Below are 17,093 nucleotides of genomic sequence, written 5' to 3' on the forward strand. Positions count from 1 at the left end.
TTTGTTGCCATTGCTTAAAAAATTTCTAGGGTCCCCCTTTCACATTCTTTGAAATATCCTTAGTGAAAACAAATCTTTGTCACTAAAGGGTGGGTTTGATTAACTAAATTATAAAATTATTTTTCTATGTACCATCTACAATACCTAACATGGTATTTGTGCATACATTTGGCACTTAATCAATGCTTATTGAATTATGTCAGAAGAAACTTCTATGAATGGATTATGTATCTTCCCAAGGAGAAGTTAGCCCATACTTTTTCTCAGTACTAAGAAACCATGAGGATGGTGAGTTATCAGTGTCTTGAGGTCCTCAAACAAATAGTGCCATCATATAAGTATTGAGCACTTCTTTTGTGCAATACATTATTATAGGCGTAGAGAGGCAATATGTCAAGGTGGATAGAGTCCTGGGCTTGGAATCAGGAAGACCTGAATTCAAATCTGAACACTTATTAGATGTGTGAGCCTGAGTAAGTCTCTTAATTTCTGTTAACATCAGTTTCTTCGCCCCTAAAATTAGGATAAAAACCACATAGGATTTTACTGTTTACTTTATTGTTGTGAGGATGAAATAAGATAATGTATATAAAGTGCTTTAGGAACCTTAAAATGCTATGTGGCAGTTATTATTAGTAGTATTAATATTGTTGTTGTTATTTGTGCTACCATTATTAGAGATGCCCAAAACACAAACCCAGAGGAAGAGAATTATTCTAAAACATGTATAAGAAAAACCACAAAGATAAACACATCTTGGGCACAATTTCAACTAGAATTCCTAGGAAACTAACCAGAGGACAACCCTTTCCCACAATATGGTCAGATAATATTTGATGTGGAAATGCATACTGGCAGGGACCATAGCTCTCAGGATGCAGAAGGAAGTAAACAATGTTGTTACCTTGTTTTATAAAGGGGAGCTTAAAAGTTATTTTATTAATAAAATAAGATCACTAAAGTAAAGAAATAGAAAAGAACGAAGAGCTAAGCCAGAAAGATTTGGGAGGGAATTAATAGCTTACCATGAAGTATAAAACCCTACCCAAGCAACAAACACCCTGAAAATTAGAATGCGCCAAATAAGTCAAGTTAGTGACTCCATGACACAAGAAGAAAGATTTTTAAAAATCAAGACTAAACAATGGAGGAAAATGTAAGATATAACATAAAAACAAATGATTTGGAAAATAGATCAAGGAGGGATAATTTACATATTGTTGAATTATCTGAAAGCCATAACCAAAAAGAGTTTAAACATCATATTTCAAGAAGTCACGAAGGAAGACTGCTCATATTTCTTAGAACTAGACAGCAAAGTGAAAATAAAATAATACACTAGTCACCTGCTAAAAGAAATCTCAAAATGAAAAATCTCAGGAAAATCATAGCAAAAATCCAAAGATTCCAGGTTAAGGAAAAAAATACTGCAAGGAGTCAGAAAGATTTTAAGTACTAAGGAGGCACAGTCAATATCAAATAAGATTTAGCAGCCACCACTATAAAGGAGTGGAGGGTTTAGAATATTATGTGTGTGCATACATGTCTGACACATGACATATACAAATACATACATATACATGCATGTATATATACATGTATACACAAACGTGTGTGTGTGTAAAGATACCAGCTTATAAACAAGAATCTGGGAAAACAGTATACTATACAGGAAAAAAAAGAATCTTCAACAAAATAGAGGACTTCTAAGTATTCTTGTCAGAGGTGAGTACATACTTTGAAATATAAACATAGGAGTTAAGAGAAACAAAAAAGAAATCTGAGCCAGTAACAATGAATCTACAGAAGGATAAAGCGCTTACATTCTAATAAGGGGATACTATATAAGTAGGCCCACAGAGGTCATAGGACGAGGAAACTAAGAGAGTGCCTAGAAATTGTTTTGTCATTTTGGTGATCTTAAAAGAAGAGAGCAAAGAGGGTGGAAGGAATACACTAAGGGGAAAAAGGAGGCTGGATATGGGAAATTATTTCAGGTAATTGGAATATGCAAGTTGGGGGGGAGGAGGGAGAGACAATCTCACTTGCATCTTTTTTTTTTCTTCCTCTTTGGGGTTAAGTGACTTGCCCAAGGTCACACAGCTAGTGTTAAGTGTCTGAGGCTGGATTTGACCTCAGGTCCTCCTGACTCCAGGGCCAGTGCTCTATTCACTGCGCCACCTAGCTGCTCCTCACTTGCATCTTAACTGGCCAAAGGTGCACGAGCGTGCACAAGATTGTACACGAGCTTGCGCACACGTGCACACACACACACACACAAACATGGGACAGCCCTTCCCCACAAGATGGTCAGATATTTGATGTAGAAATGCATACTACAGGAACCATAGCTCTCAGGCTGAAGAAAGAAGAGGCTTTGATGGAGAAGGAGCTCTGGGCCCCTTTCAAGAACCTTAGAAATTGGAAGCACTAGTTCTTTACTGTGATTTGAAACTTTTAACAGCCGTACTTTCTTGTCCCCTCCCCCTATCATGTTCTACATAATTTTTTTTTCTATTGAAAACCGAAGTGTTGTATTTTCCAGAACTGATGGATAAATACACAGCAACAATAATGGTGCATTAGGGTGTCTTCAAACCTTTATGATCATGTATCCACATCAGTAAAAAATATTTGGGAATGTACCCTCTAATATGCATATATTTACTTATTTGGAAATACATATGTACTATTCTACTAATTAATATACATTATAAAACTTACAAAAATAGAAATTAAGGATGATAACCACAATAAGTAGCATTTATATAGTCCTAGTTAGGGCTTGCAAAGTGCCTGACATTTATTATCTCATTTGATTCTCAAACCTATGAAGTAGGTGCTATTATCCCCATTTTACAGAGGAGTAAACTGAGGCTGAGGTTAGGGGCCTTGTTTCGAGTTATGTAGACTGAGACTGCCTAAGATGTGATTTGATGAGATAAAGAAGAAATAACATTTGATCTTAAATCAATGCCACTGCAATTTGGTGAGGGTTAGTGACATGGTCAAACATGTGCTTTTGGAAAATCATTTTGGTGGTTGTGGGTAGAGTGGAGAGGGGAAATTTGAGGAAGAACAATTAGGAGACTACTGCAATAGTCCAAGCAAAAGGCAATGAGGACTTGACCTTGGGAAGTGACTGTGTGAGTAGGGCGATGGGGAAAGATGGGAGAGAAACTGTTTAAGTAGAAGTGACTAGATTTAGCAAGTTTGGATAAGTGGATGAGAGAAGGTAACAAGCTGAAGATAACAATCGGGTATGTGAACCTTGGTGGCTGAAATGATGCTGCTGGTCTGTACAAAACAGGAAAATTTGAAAGAGGGGCAGCTTTCCGGCAAAAGATATCAGATCTATTATTAAAAAATATATATAAATCCCAATCTATTCATCCTGTGTGCCTCACTTTGTCCCTACAGACCTGTCACTACCCTAGGGGGCAGAGCCCACCATCTGATCTCTAAGACTAACTCTAACATTCAGTGTTTTAAGGTATATATCCTTCCCACATGGGTCACACTGGCACAGGGAACACTGTTGGACTTGAAATCAGGAAAACAGCAGTTTAAATACTGCTTTAGATGCTTACATCTTCATGACCCAAGCAAGTCACTTAACCTTCCTACCTCTTAAAAACCGTCTGTATGGATGATTTTCTTTTTTTACCCAAAAAAGTGGGGCAACAGTTGGCAACTCCTATTCCATCTACCTAGAAGCCATCATGAAATTCTTTAAAAAAACAGCCTAAGTATTTTTCTTTTGCTATTTATTCTTGCTTTTAAGCTGTACTATGCATGCAAAAATATAGATTATACTCAAGTAGACAAAGAACATGTTTTCTTCAGTGGGAGGCAGCCCTGGTGTGGGCACACCCTCCATTACAGCAGATTACAACCCTTTTGTGACTTAGTGCAATAAAAGTACTTTATAGGGGAAAAACCCAAGTTGGAAGCTGGGTGGTACAGTGGAGCCCCTGTGCCACTGTTGTGAGGTTCAAATGAAAGAATACTCGTTTTAAAGCACTTTGGGTACTATGTAAATGTTAGTTATTATTTTAATCGTCATCACCATCATTATTGTTCCTACTACTTAAAGCAGCTACTGGCAAGCTGAGTAGTAGATTCTATTAGGAGACAGACTGGGGTAAGCTCCGTTTCTAATATGTTATACTTGTGGAGAAAAATTAGAGTCTACCTCTAATAGCAAGTATAGATCAAAGTCTAAATTTTTACACTGAAAAGGCTATGCAGCCTTTAGACCAGGTCTAGTCATGCCCCTACAACAGAGTAATTTAACCTAACTCAGAGCAGGGCATAACTAACTTGCTATACATCTTGGCATTTTTATGGCACATTAAATACAAAGCATTTTTAATTATGTTTTTGTCTGCTTTGAAATTTGTATTCAACTTAATTAAAAGAAAATTCCTTAGCTAAAATTCTTCCAATCTTATATGGTAAGTTTTAGCAGTGCACAATTCTAATTACATCATCTGTTTCAATGAGCTACCCAGAAAACCCTCCTTTGGCAGTAGGTTTAGGAACAAAAATCAGGCTTCAGTAAATACTATAATCCATCTACGTGTTCCTTCTCATAATGGAAATTCATTCCCCATGAAATCTCCCTTTTATTTTAACATCTTATGCTGAAAATCCAGGGGTAGTAGAGAAAGCTCCTTGTGAGAAGATTTTGTTCTTCAGAAATGTCATTGCAGAGTTCATATCCAATCTCTTAATTTCCCCGGTATTGACCTAACAAGAGAAATGGGACAAAAAGTTTTTACCAAAAACAGTAAAAAGACAACACAAACCAATTGGCTTAGAAAAAGAGTCATGCATGTAAGGACACACTATAGATACAACTGCTGCTTTCTAAGAACTTATATTAGATCATCAAAAAGGATATATTTTTGAAGTGACACAAACTTGTAGTGCCAAGTTTTGGGGGAAAAACCCTTCCACACAACAGCAAATTTTAAATGTCTTTTAGGTAACAAAAGGACTCCCCTTCTTTAGTGGTAGAACATGAGGCATGAATAATATCTAAAGCAGAGACACCAAACCATAGCCATTTAAATTCTTTCTGGCCATGTCCTTTACAAGAGACTTGGGGCTCCTTCAGGCTCTCTCCAAACCTCAACAAAGGTCAAGTGTGCTGTAGCACATAATATGTGTCATACTTGAAATGTTCTCTAAGGCTATATTTTCAGGTTCAGTTTCATTCTAGGTGCATGACCAACAAAGAGAGTAGAATTCAGCTGGAGTCCACCATGAGACATAAACCTTCCTTACAAATTTTTTTGACAAATTAAAAGGAATCTAGAGAGTTATTATGAGACTACCATGCTCAGAATAAAGCTACTAAAGGGTAAAGAATACAAGGAAGGACCAATTTAAGTGTGGATACACCTCCCAAAAGCTTTGATATATGATATTTAAGACAGAAGGATGTCCTAAGAGACAGGAAGGAATGTGTGCCAGACAAGTCACACTGCCCTGATCACCATTTCTACTCAATTTGTAAACCACTCAGCCCAGTGATGGGCACATAGTAGGTACTTAATAAATGTCTGTTCCCTTGCCCAGTCCAGGACGCTGAACACAAAAACCTTAGGAAAGGCAGAGCTCCCAGTCCAGTGTCCACAGTCACTGTTCTGTGGAGATGCCACCTGGCAAGTAAGTCCTCCTGCACATGCCAAACCTACAGCTTCTTAAATATCCAAAAAAAGGAAGTTCCTGCCACCAAGGTCTTTGACAGTGTCAGAGGGCTCAATGTCAGAAACTGGTATTATCTTATCAACGGAAATGATATGAAAGAGTCATAACCATCAGCACTGTCCCTTTACCCTTCCCATCTGACTTGCAGCTAAAACATTCGAATGTGAGTTCCTCAGAGCAAGGACTGCCTGATTTTTCTGTGTTTACCAAGCACTTTGCACAGAGTTTTGTAAACAGCAGGAACTCAATAAATGCTTCTTTCACTCATAGCTATCACGTTTTCCCTAGAGAAATGTACTCCATAATTCATCCTCATTTTTGTCTCATAAGAAAAAAACAAAACTTCAGGATCATCCCTTCCAATGGTCATGGACTTATTCATAATGTGTAGGAAACAGAGTTTAACACAATAAAAAAAGGTGTTCACTCAGCTGAAGGGCTACTTTACCACTGTTAAAAATAGCCTAGGAAGTCAATCTAATGCAGGGCTTCTTAACCTTTTGTGTTTTGTGGAACCCTTTGGCAGTCTAGTGAAGCCTATACAACTCTTCTCAAAATAATGTTTGTAAATACATAAAATTCCTTATGTTACAAAAGAATCCAATTGTCCTAAAATACCATTATCAAGAAACAAGCTAACTCCAGATGTAATAATTCCTACCCAGGCCCTTTCTACAATCCCAGTAACATCTTTTTCCTCTAACTTTATTGGAAGTTGTTATTTTTAAGTAATGATCATTTGAATTTTATCTTCTTCTTACCAAGATCACATGAAAACCCAGGGCTTTTAAGTGACGCAACTTCATTCCCAGCCCTCCTCGGGGATGAGTGGTGCCAAAACAGAAAGCAGACCTAGGAACACAGAGCAAAGCCACTCTGCAAACAAAATAAACGAAATAAGAAAACAGTCACTGTAAAGATCCTAGTGTCACAGATTTAGAGCTCGAAGGGACCTCTGAGGTTACCTAGTCCAGGTCCCTCGTTTTAAAGGTGGAGAAACTGAGGCCCAGAAGGGAAGTGACTTGTCTAAGGTTATATAGCCAGTAACTATGAGGGGTGGAATTTGAACTCAAATCCTTTGGTTTCTAAGTCACTGGCCATTCCATTATGCTATACTGCCTCTAAAAGATAGTATCGTTCTGTCACCATAATAAAAACTACCTTTTGAGAACAATTTAAAAATAATACAAATAGTAGGTTAGTGGTAGTAGAATGGTACAGTGGGACGATGAAGTGGGCTACGAATCAAAAGATCACCATCTTACTTCTAGTCTTGCTTCAAGTATCAACCCCCTGTGTAATCCTGAGCAAGTCACTCAAAACTACCCAAGCCTCTGCTTCCTGGGATTTAAAATGAAACTGGAACAGAGGGCTAGTAAGGTCTCTTTTGGGTATAAAAAGATAGATTTCTGACACTGGTCTTTTTCATACAAGAAGTTCATTTTAGAGTGTGTATATAGTCACTCCACAAGTGTTTCTGAGACATAGTTAAAAAGAAAAAAGCTGAGTATATCTATTCCTAACTCTTAAAGACCTCACTTCCTTTGGTCTCTTATCTTTCCTCAAGTAGTCTTTTATTCTACAATAGTTTCCAACTTTAGAAATACACATATTTTATACACTATACCAAATGTTCAAAACAGAATTAAATCAGTTAAATTAAGGGGTAATTATTACAAAAAGGATTGTTCCATTTAAAAAAAAGGATTCCCTCCTCCTCTGAAGTATATTATGCTTTATTTTCTTAATGAGAGGTTTGAAGAAACTAGAAATAACTGCCAATTGAAGATGAATTAGAAATGAAAACACAACATCTTTGCAATGATGTACACAACAGTGTACATCATTAGAAAAACAGAATTGGTTACAAAAACTCCATTTACAACTTTGGAAAAAGTATTCAACCAGTACAGGATAAACTTTCATAAGAAGCTAAAAAAGGGGAGTAAGTAGGGCTGTGCGATAGTATTGCTGAAATCTGGCCTGAATATCAGGTGTCGCAAATAAAGGCTAGCGATCCCTAAACAGACCACAATGATCTGCACCATGAGTGGGAAGCATGAGCATACACAATGTTGAATAATACTCAACATCATCCCTTTCTCCCCTGAAGGATCATCTCTGTCCCAAACACAAGGGGACAAAACGGTAAAAGCTTTGAGGAAAATCCCATGGGGAAGCCTAAACGATCCCTCTTTTAATTCCTTATGATGAACTAGGAGGCAGTGGTGAAGAGTTTGGAAAAGGCACCTTTGTATGATTGGCCAAGGAAAAAACCAACAGAAGGTGGGCTTGATTCTCCCTGACTTTTCATCATTAATCTCCATGCTATGTATGCACTCTGAAACATGAAGCTCAGTGACAAACTAAAGGCAATCATCACTGCTCTCGTATGCTAAGCTTGGGGATTACAGGAAGGCTTGTCTGCCCCCAAAGGAAGGTTCAACTTAATGCCTCATCTATCTCTTCTTCTTCCTAACCTTTATCGCTAACTGCTGATTCCTCTATTAGTCCAGTAGTGACCACATAATGGTGGCAGCCAGGTGGCAAAGTGCACAGAGTACTGGACCTAGAGTTGTAGATCTGAGTTCAAACGACCTCACTCACTATGTGATCCTGGGAAAGCCATGTTATCTCTGTCTTAGTTTTTTCAACTGTAGAATGGGGATAATAGTAGCATCTACCTCCCAAGGTTACTGTGAAGATACATTGAAATAATATTTGTAAAGTGCTTTGTAAACTTCAAAGAAGAAGAAAGAAGCGAAGAAGAAAGCCAGTAAATCTGTATGAGAATGCAGGATGGAAGATTTCCTTGAGAAAAGAGAAAGTCCATTCAAGGAAAAGAGGCAGCAATTGTAAAAGACAGCAAAAAGTTTTGCTAAGTTTTAATGTCTGCATATGCCTCAAAGGGAAAATCTGTCTAACAACAGAGGGCATCTTCTCCCAAAACAAATGTACTCTGAAGGAAGGTATGAATATGAAGGGACAGGTCAAGATGACGGAGTAGAAGCAGGACTTCCCCACTGCTCCAGCTTCCACCTTCCCCAATCCATGTAAAAAGGGGACTCTGAACAAATTTTGGAGCTGCAGAACCCACAAAATGACACAGAGAAGCTAACCTCCCACCGAGGACAGCCTGGCAGGCAGGCAGGAATCAGCCAGCGCAGTGCTCTGGGGGCTGAGTCCAGCCCCATGCCAAGGCTTTAGCCCCAGGGAGGGCCTGACCAGCCGCTGGCCAGAGGGACTCCAGATCAGCAGCAGCTGTGGCCGTTTCCAGATTTATCAACACATAGATGCGAAGGACAAAGTGAGAGGTCAGTGTAGTCTGGACTTTGGGACCCAGTAAGTGGGAGTGAGTGGCTTTTGCCCCCAGGAAGAGAAGCCACTGAGATGTCGACACAGCCAGTCAGTGCCACGTGGCAGCTTCAGCCCCTGGCCTGCAGAGTGTAGGGGGACCAAGCACCAGTCTGAGGGGTAATCGCCCTTGCTTTAAACTGCTTGGATCTGGATTGCAATCTAGGGTGGAGGTCCTGGGGTGTGTGTCCAGCTTGCCAGAGAGTGTGGAGACCTCAGAGAGGGCACCCATCTAATACCTCCAGCAGCTGAGAAAACCCCAGCGTTTGGGATGAAAGCTCCCCTGTCTGGTGGCAGAGTCCTACTGTGGCAAAAAGCCCAGGGGTCAAGTGACTGAGGGGCGACATGATCAGGCAAAGGAAACAAAGCAGACAGAAGATTCCAACATTAGACTCCTATTTTGGGGACAAAAAGGAGCAAAGTATGGAACAGGAGGAAGACAGTGAAGTCAGAACTCCTGCACCAAAAGTTTCAAAGGAAAATACAAGCTGCTTACAGGCCATAGAGGACCTTAAGAAGCAGATAAGAAAAGTGGAGGAAAAATTGGGAAGAGAAATGAGAATGATGCAAGAAAATTATGAAATGAGAGTCAACAGCCTGACTGAGGAAAATACTACCTTAAAAAACAGACTAACTCAAATGGCAAAAGAGGCTCAAAAAGGCAATGAGGAGAAGAATGCCTTAAAAAGCCGAATTTGCCAGATGGAAAAAGAATCCCAAAAGCTCACTGAGGAGAATCATTGCTTCAGAATTAGACTGGAGCAAATGAAAGCTAAACTTTATGAGAAATCAAGATGCTGTTAAACAGATCCAAACAAATGAAAGAATAGAAGGCAATGTGAAATATCTCATGGGAAAAACCACTGACCTGGAAAATAGATCCAGGAGAGATAATTTAAAAATTATTGGACTACCTGAAAGCCATGATCAAAGTAAGAACCTAAAAATCATCCTCCAGGAAGTTCTCAAAGAAAACTGCCCTGATGTTTTAGAACCAGGGGGCAAAATAGAGGTTGAAAGAATCCACTGATCACCTCCTGAAAAAGATCCCAAAAAGAAAACTCCTAGGAATATTATAGCCAGGTTCCAGAATTCCCAGATTAAGGAGAGAATATTACAAGCAGCCAGGAAGAAACAATTTGAATATTGTGGAAACACAATCAGGATAACCCAGGATCTGGCAGCTTCTACACTGAGGGACTGAAGGGCTTGGAATATGATATTCCGGAGGGCAAAGGAGCTGGGATTAAAACCAAGAGTCACCTACCCAGCATGTTTCAGGGGAAAATATGGTCATTCAGTGGAATAGAGGACTTTCAAGTATTCTTGATGAAGAAACCAGAGTTGAATAGAAAATCTGACATTCAGATACAAGAAGCAAGAGAAGCATGAGAAGGTAAACAGGGAAAAGAAATCATAAGGAACTTATCAAAGTTGAAGTATTAACATTCCTACATGGAAAAACAATAATTGTAACTTATGAAACTTTTCTCAGTAGTTGAAGGGAATAGAAATATATATGTCTATATATGAGGGCATATGGGCATATGAATACATATGTGAATGTGTGTATATATGTGGGCACAGGACCAATTTAAGAGGAAGGGGTGATACTTAAAAGGTGAAATTAAGAGGTGAGAGAGGAATATAATCAGAGGAGATGGGGAGAGACAGAATGGGGTAAACTATCTCATATAGAAGAGGCAAGGGAAAATGGTTATAATGGAGGGGAAGAATAGGAAGGCAAAAGGGAACGGGTCAACCTTATTCCCACTGAATTTGGCTTGAAGAGGGAATGAAATACACACTAAATAAGGTATCTCACCCTCCAGGAGAGTAGGGTGGGGGAAGGGGATGAGAGGGGGGATGATGGAAGGGAGGGCAGGTTAGGGGGAAGGGAAGTTGGAAGCACCCACTTTTGAAAAGGGACGGGATCAAACTAGAGGATAGAACAAGTGAGAGGTGGGATAGGAGGGAGGGAAATATAGTCAGTCTTTTACTATATATCTACTATGTTATTGTTTTGCATTAGCCACACATGTACAACCTATACTGAACTGCTTATCTTCCCAGCAAGGGTGGGTGACAAGGTAGGAAGGGAATGAATCTGGAATTCAAAATTTTAAAACCAAATACTCAAATATATATATACATATATACTATTATTAATACTATTTTACATGTAATTGGGAAATAAGAGATACAGGCACTGGGGCATAGAGATCCACTGAAAAAGTCGAAAGGGGTATGGGAGAAAATACGGGAGAGAGCAGATTGGAGGAGGGGATATCCTGTGGGACTGCTATTTTGGGGCAGTGGGTAGGGGAAAAACGGGGAGAAAATTTGTAACTCAAAGTCTGGCGGAAATGAACGATGTAAATCAGAAGTTAATAAAGCATTTGAAAGAAAAAAAAAGAATATAAAGAGACAGACATAAGTTGTGGTTTCCTAACTTCCAAAACATGATACAATATTACTTTATTTATAAATATTCATGTCCATCTATCTTTTACCATACCTTAGTAAAGTCAAATACATTACAAAATGACAAGACGTTTCTGAAGATGGCTATTTTATGAGCTCAAAGAGCTCAGGGTGTTTTCTTATGGAAGTCAGCACAATTCCTGTTCATGGTTGTCACTCAATTACTATTTATGGAATGAAGTGGAAAGAACATTGGAACCAGTCAGGCAACCTGGGTTCTGCTCCTGACTCTGCCATTAACCATATAACCTCCTCTTATCTTGGTTAAATTTGGAAGTTGGATTAGATCGGGCTCTTTTCTACTTCAAAATTCTATGAACTGATGAATTATCATTATTGAAGGTAGTAAAAAAGCAAAAGCATTGTGGTATTAGACAATTAGATACATGGAATACAGCAAATAAAGAGCATAATCCAGTGACCTGAAAATATCTGGTTCAGCCATGAATTCATCTGCTTCAGATACTGGAAATACTTGGCTTCTCTTAGAATCCATTCTCAATTCAAAATCTGAAAGGAAAGCATTCAGATATTAAATTGTCAAGCATTAACCAAAATGAAAACCTAATTTACTTTCAAAAATCAATGCTAGGCAAAATCCACAAATCTTTAATTTGTGATCTATCTCAGTTCTGAGAAGGTGCCAGTTGTTGGGCCAGGATGGAGAGAGGAATGTTAAATACAAAAGGAGGAGGAATGAAAACAGTAAAAACATGTGTAGCTTGTTCTAAGTACTATATAAAAAGCTAACACGTTGCTCAGCAGTGAAAATTAAGCACAAATTTGTTAAGTTCCTATGTATTAAGCTTTGGCAAAATAATTAAACAATAAAACGATTTTAAATAACAAATGGATCCCCACCTCGCAGTCTAGTTTTTAGATAATGTTTGAAAAACCTCAAGTACGACTGACCAAGAACAGAGGGTCTGATACCTCGTTTCATACTTCGCCTCTTGGCATTTTCAAGTAACTGATACTCTGAGTTAAGTACTTTTACACTATGGAGTTATTTATTTCACAAGAAAATTATGGGACAAGCACTTTTAATATAGGTTACCATTTCACATGTGCAAATATGTAGATGCTTTTAAAAAAAACCCATCAGCTGCACCTGCTTTAGATACAGTGACAGAAGGTAAGAATTCCTTTGTATTAGTGAGGTGTGAAAGCACTCCATAAACTTTAAAGTGCTAAGAGGTTGTAAAGATAAGTTATTGCTAGTCTGCCATAAATCTGGTACAGGACTGTTTCATTTTCTTGCTTTATAAGTATTCCTACTCTTTTGAATGTTGTTTGTTACATTTAACATTGCTGTAGGTTACATTTTAAATCCAAAATGAAAGGGTATGTGTATCATGTGTATCTTCTCTGTTATGTTTTACTCTACATAATCAGGAAAAAATAAAATTCACTTAATGAACAAAATTAATTAGGGAGATTACAAGACCATTGATTAACAGAGGCTATCAGTTCAACATTACAAGTTAAAAAGCCTTCTTTAACTGAGAAAAATATTAACATAAAGAAATAAATAATTCCCTTACCAACAAAATAATTATGTGGCAGTTGTACATTTTTTAAAAATAGTCTCTTATCTTCCAAAAGGTTTAACAACACACTTTCAATCTCTACATTTGAAGGAGATGGGGCTGAGGAACTTTCCTTCAACGTTACAGCTGTGGACTTAAGGACTGAGATGTTGTCCAGTTCCAAGCATGCATTCACCCGATGGAGCATATACTCAGTCTTCTCACTTTCAGCACCTAGAAAACATAGGGAAAATCATTAGAAAATAGGAAAAGTCTAGAATTTCAAGGGAAATGTGGGGAAAAAAAGCAGGAACAAAGGGGGAAGAACATTTATAGACTTCAAATTATACTAAACAGCAATAACCATCAAAACTCTCAGGTACTGGCTGAAAAACTGAACAGTAGATCAGTGAAGCAAATCAGATAATAAAGAATCAAATACAACTGAATTCATCCCAAGAATGAATTATTTTGGGAAAGAACTTATCTGAAAGAACTATTGGGAAAACCGTAAAGCAGCTGTCTTCCCTTTCTCAGACAAACTCCTTCAAAACAACCTTTCTTCATAGCCTGAAATCTGGCTTTACACCTCTCACCACTTCAAAGCAACTTCTCTAAGTTACTAACAGAGCAAATAGGTAGTTACAAATACATGAATTTGAAAAGTTTTTGCAGAAACAAAAATGATGCAATGCGAATAAAAAGGAAAACTCTCAACTAGGAAAAAGAAATTTGCATCAAATATCTAATATTTGGCCCAACCCCTCTGGAATCATGCTAAGAAAGCATCTAAAAATGTTATAGAGATATCACTGCTAGGTATGTATACCTGAAGGACATCAGAGAGAGGTCCCTTGGACATAAGCCCTCACCACTGTTCTCTCTGACTGAAATTCAGAATCAACGTCTGCTAAGGAGAAAAGCCTCGTCCTCCTGCCTCTTACTGTATTCTCATAGCCACCCATAACAGCCCTTCTTTAGGGCATTGTACCCCCTGGCTCTCCACACAATTTTCAACAAACCGCAATTTATCAATTTCTTTGCAATTTGTTCATTTCCCTAAAGAGAAACTCGGCTCATCCCAGTGGACACCACATCCCTAACCACTGTTTCCAGTAGTGGTGCTCCTTTTCTTAAGCCCCTGGAAGCACCAGACCAGGTAGAGCAGTAGGCATATTCCCATTCTGGCTTATCCCCAGCACTTAACAACCTCTCCTCCTCTGAGGTTCACTCCATTCATCTTTATCATCCAGTCCAAATTCTTGCTGCAGTTATCTACCATCCTCAAAGTATTTTGTCCTCTTTTCTCAGGATTCAGTACTTGGTTCGGCCTTTCTTTCTACCTACCCCCTTGTTATCATACTCAGGGCATTCAATATACACACCAATATCCCCTCAGTTACCCTGGCTTCCTAGTTAATCAATGTTCCCAACTCCCATAACCTCCACTTTAATTTCACATTAGTCACAAAAATATATGGTCATAGCCTTGATGTAACCATTCCATAATAACTGATTCACCCCATTTACCCAGAACTTTGAAATTCCTATCTCCAACCACAATCTCTCATCTTTCAATCTCTTTCTCTGCCTCCGTGGTAGAAACATTAATCTCCTAAGGCCCTGCCACAAAGACTGGCCTAGCTTATCTCCATTCCTACCTCATGCAACTAAGCTAGTTTTTCCTTACAAGGTATCAAAACTGTCTATTAGATTTAATTGGCTCAGGGGACAATGCTTCCAAGTAGACAATATAAAAAGCCAGCTCATTAGGAATCAGGTCCTACTCTCTCAAGCTTCTGACTGATCACTCCAGCATAATCAGCACAGAGGCAGGAAAGGTGGGTCTCACTGAATCAATGCTGTGTCCTTGCTGAATATCTTTTTCCATGTTATGGTTAAACAAATTTCTCTGTTAACTGTTAGATGTCATGTGAACTTCACATTTTGTTCAAACCAAAAACCCAGTTCATCAGATTGGCCTGGGTTACAATAACCTCAGTTCTCCTAAACCTTTTCTTACGATCTTCACCTTGACCTACGATCTCTCCAATCTCTCCAAACATTCTGGCTCTCCCTCCTCACCACTGGGCCCTAGTCTCACCTCCCTCCTTTATAAGCTTTTGGTATTCAGCCTATTCAATCAAATACTATTTGTCAGTTACTCTTGAATCCCTTGCCCCCTTGTTCTATAGCCAGCCACACTGTGCTGGTCCCAATGTGGGATATTTCTGCTCTCTTCCTCCACTCCTATTTACATGCTATACTGAAGGCTGTTGGAAAAAGACACGCAACCATGCCAACCAGAATCACTACAAACCTACAGTAATTTGCAGTAATATTACTTGGGCCTCCAATACTATATTGTAATAATTTAGTTTCCCCCTGACATCATACTCTCCACACAGGCTATTCCAAACCTTCTCCTAAACCGATTACTCTCCCCTCTTCTCAGTAGATAACCTCCTACTTTACTTAAAAAAAATTCCATAGAGGGGAACCATTCTAGGCTCCCTCTTCTTCCCTACTCCACACTTCAAAATTCTTAACTACAGCCCATTCTCACCCTCCTTGTTCAGATCTATGATGACAGGCAGCCCTTCTCCTCGCTGAGATGCCTCCACTTGTTTTCTGGATTCTCTGCTCTCCCCTCTCCTCAATGTCTCCTTATCCACTGACACGTCTATGCCCTGCCATTCATTAGCCAGCCATCTCCTCGAGCTACTGCCTAGCTTTTCTCCCTTTCATACACCAACTCCTAGTAAAGATTATCTGCAGCACTTTCCTGTACTGCCTCATCTATCTCACTCTTCTCAAACTCTTCCAATCTGAGCCTCCAAGCCAGCTACTGGACCCCAGCTGCTCTCTGCAGGGTTCCCAATGATGCCCTAACTCCCAGTCTGAAGGTCTTTTCTCAGCCCTCACTCTACATGCCCTCTGTGTCACTGTGGGCCCCACTAACTCTGCTCTTAGCTACTCCCCCCTTGCCCTCTGCTGTGCTGCTCCGTCTTGGGTTTTCTTCCTGCCTGTCTGTTCCTTTCCCATCTCATCTGATCCCACCCAAAGTGGGCATCTCAGGTAGCTTGCTCTTGGCCCTTTTTCTTTCAATATTTCCCTCTCAGTGAGCTTAATAGTTTCTATGCAAAGAATTATCATCAACTCTCAGATTTATACATTTAGAACTAATCTCCCTCCCAAACTCATTAACAAATGCTTAGTGGACAATGCTGCCTGGATGACTTACAGGCATTTCAAACTCAACATGTCCAAAATGGAGTTTATTTTATTTTGGATGGGCAATTGGGGTTAAGTGACTTGCCTAAGGTCACATGGCTAGTTTTTGTATTAAGTGTCTCAGGCAGGATTTGAACTCAGGTCCTCCTGACTCCAGGGCCAGTGCTCTATTCACTGCGCCACCTAGCCACCCCTAAAATGGAGTTTATTATCATCCCTTTGAAACTTCCCTATTTTTGTAGAAGCAAACAATTCTTCCAGTCACTCACATTCACCACATTGCTATCATCTTTCACTCTTGCCTTTCTCTTGGTCAATCGCTGATGTCAATTCTACCTCCACCATGTCTCTCTGTGTCCCTTTCCTTCATTCATACCACCTTTATGCTAATTTATACCCCCATCTCCTCATACTCTGAACTATAATATGCCTGATAAGCCGTCTCTCCTCTCTCTAAACCTTCCTTCACAATGCTATCCAAATGTAGTTCCAAAAACACAGTATTGACCATGTCACCCTCCTACTAAAAAATGCTTCATACTACTTCGTATTGACTCTCAGATAAAATACAAAATTCTCAGTTTGATCTATTTTTTACTCTGAATTTAAACACTGAAAAAGAGCATTTCTATACACTCAATAAAACACAAAAGAGGTCTCTATATGAAACTGAATCTCCAGGTCATTTCATTGATTTCTTAAAAAAAACTATATAAATAAATTCTACACGTTACTTTCAAAATGTTACAATGATTCCCCCCCTCTCCCCTTTTT

General features: G+C 39.1%; 1 protein-coding gene across 1 annotated transcript in view; it reads right to left on the bottom strand.

Annotated features, from left to right (window-relative positions):
• Nucleotides 1-4,030: 4,030 nt before the first annotated feature.
• Nucleotides 4,031-17,093, bottom strand: part of FASTKD2 (FAST kinase domains 2) — a 36,499-nt gene continuing 23,436 nt past the window's right edge. The window contains exons 9-12 of the mRNA XM_069075273.1: nt 13,101-13,319; nt 11,979-12,066; nt 6,480-6,594; nt 4,031-4,752 (exon numbers count right to left, since the gene is read on the bottom strand). Coding sequence (XP_068931374.1) covers nt 4,642-4,752; nt 6,480-6,594; nt 11,979-12,066; nt 13,101-13,319 — 533 coding nt within the window. The 3' untranslated portion in view covers nt 4,031-4,641. The remainder of the gene's footprint in view (nt 4,753-6,479; nt 6,595-11,978; nt 12,067-13,100; nt 13,320-17,093) is intronic.

This window comes from Petaurus breviceps, unplaced genomic scaffold, assembly GCF_028583685.1.
Source record: "Petaurus breviceps papuanus isolate PSGF00001 unplaced genomic scaffold, PetGlider_PUasm1.0 90903, whole genome shotgun sequence".
Taxonomy (NCBI): domain Eukaryota; kingdom Metazoa; phylum Chordata; class Mammalia; order Diprotodontia; family Petauridae; genus Petaurus; species Petaurus breviceps.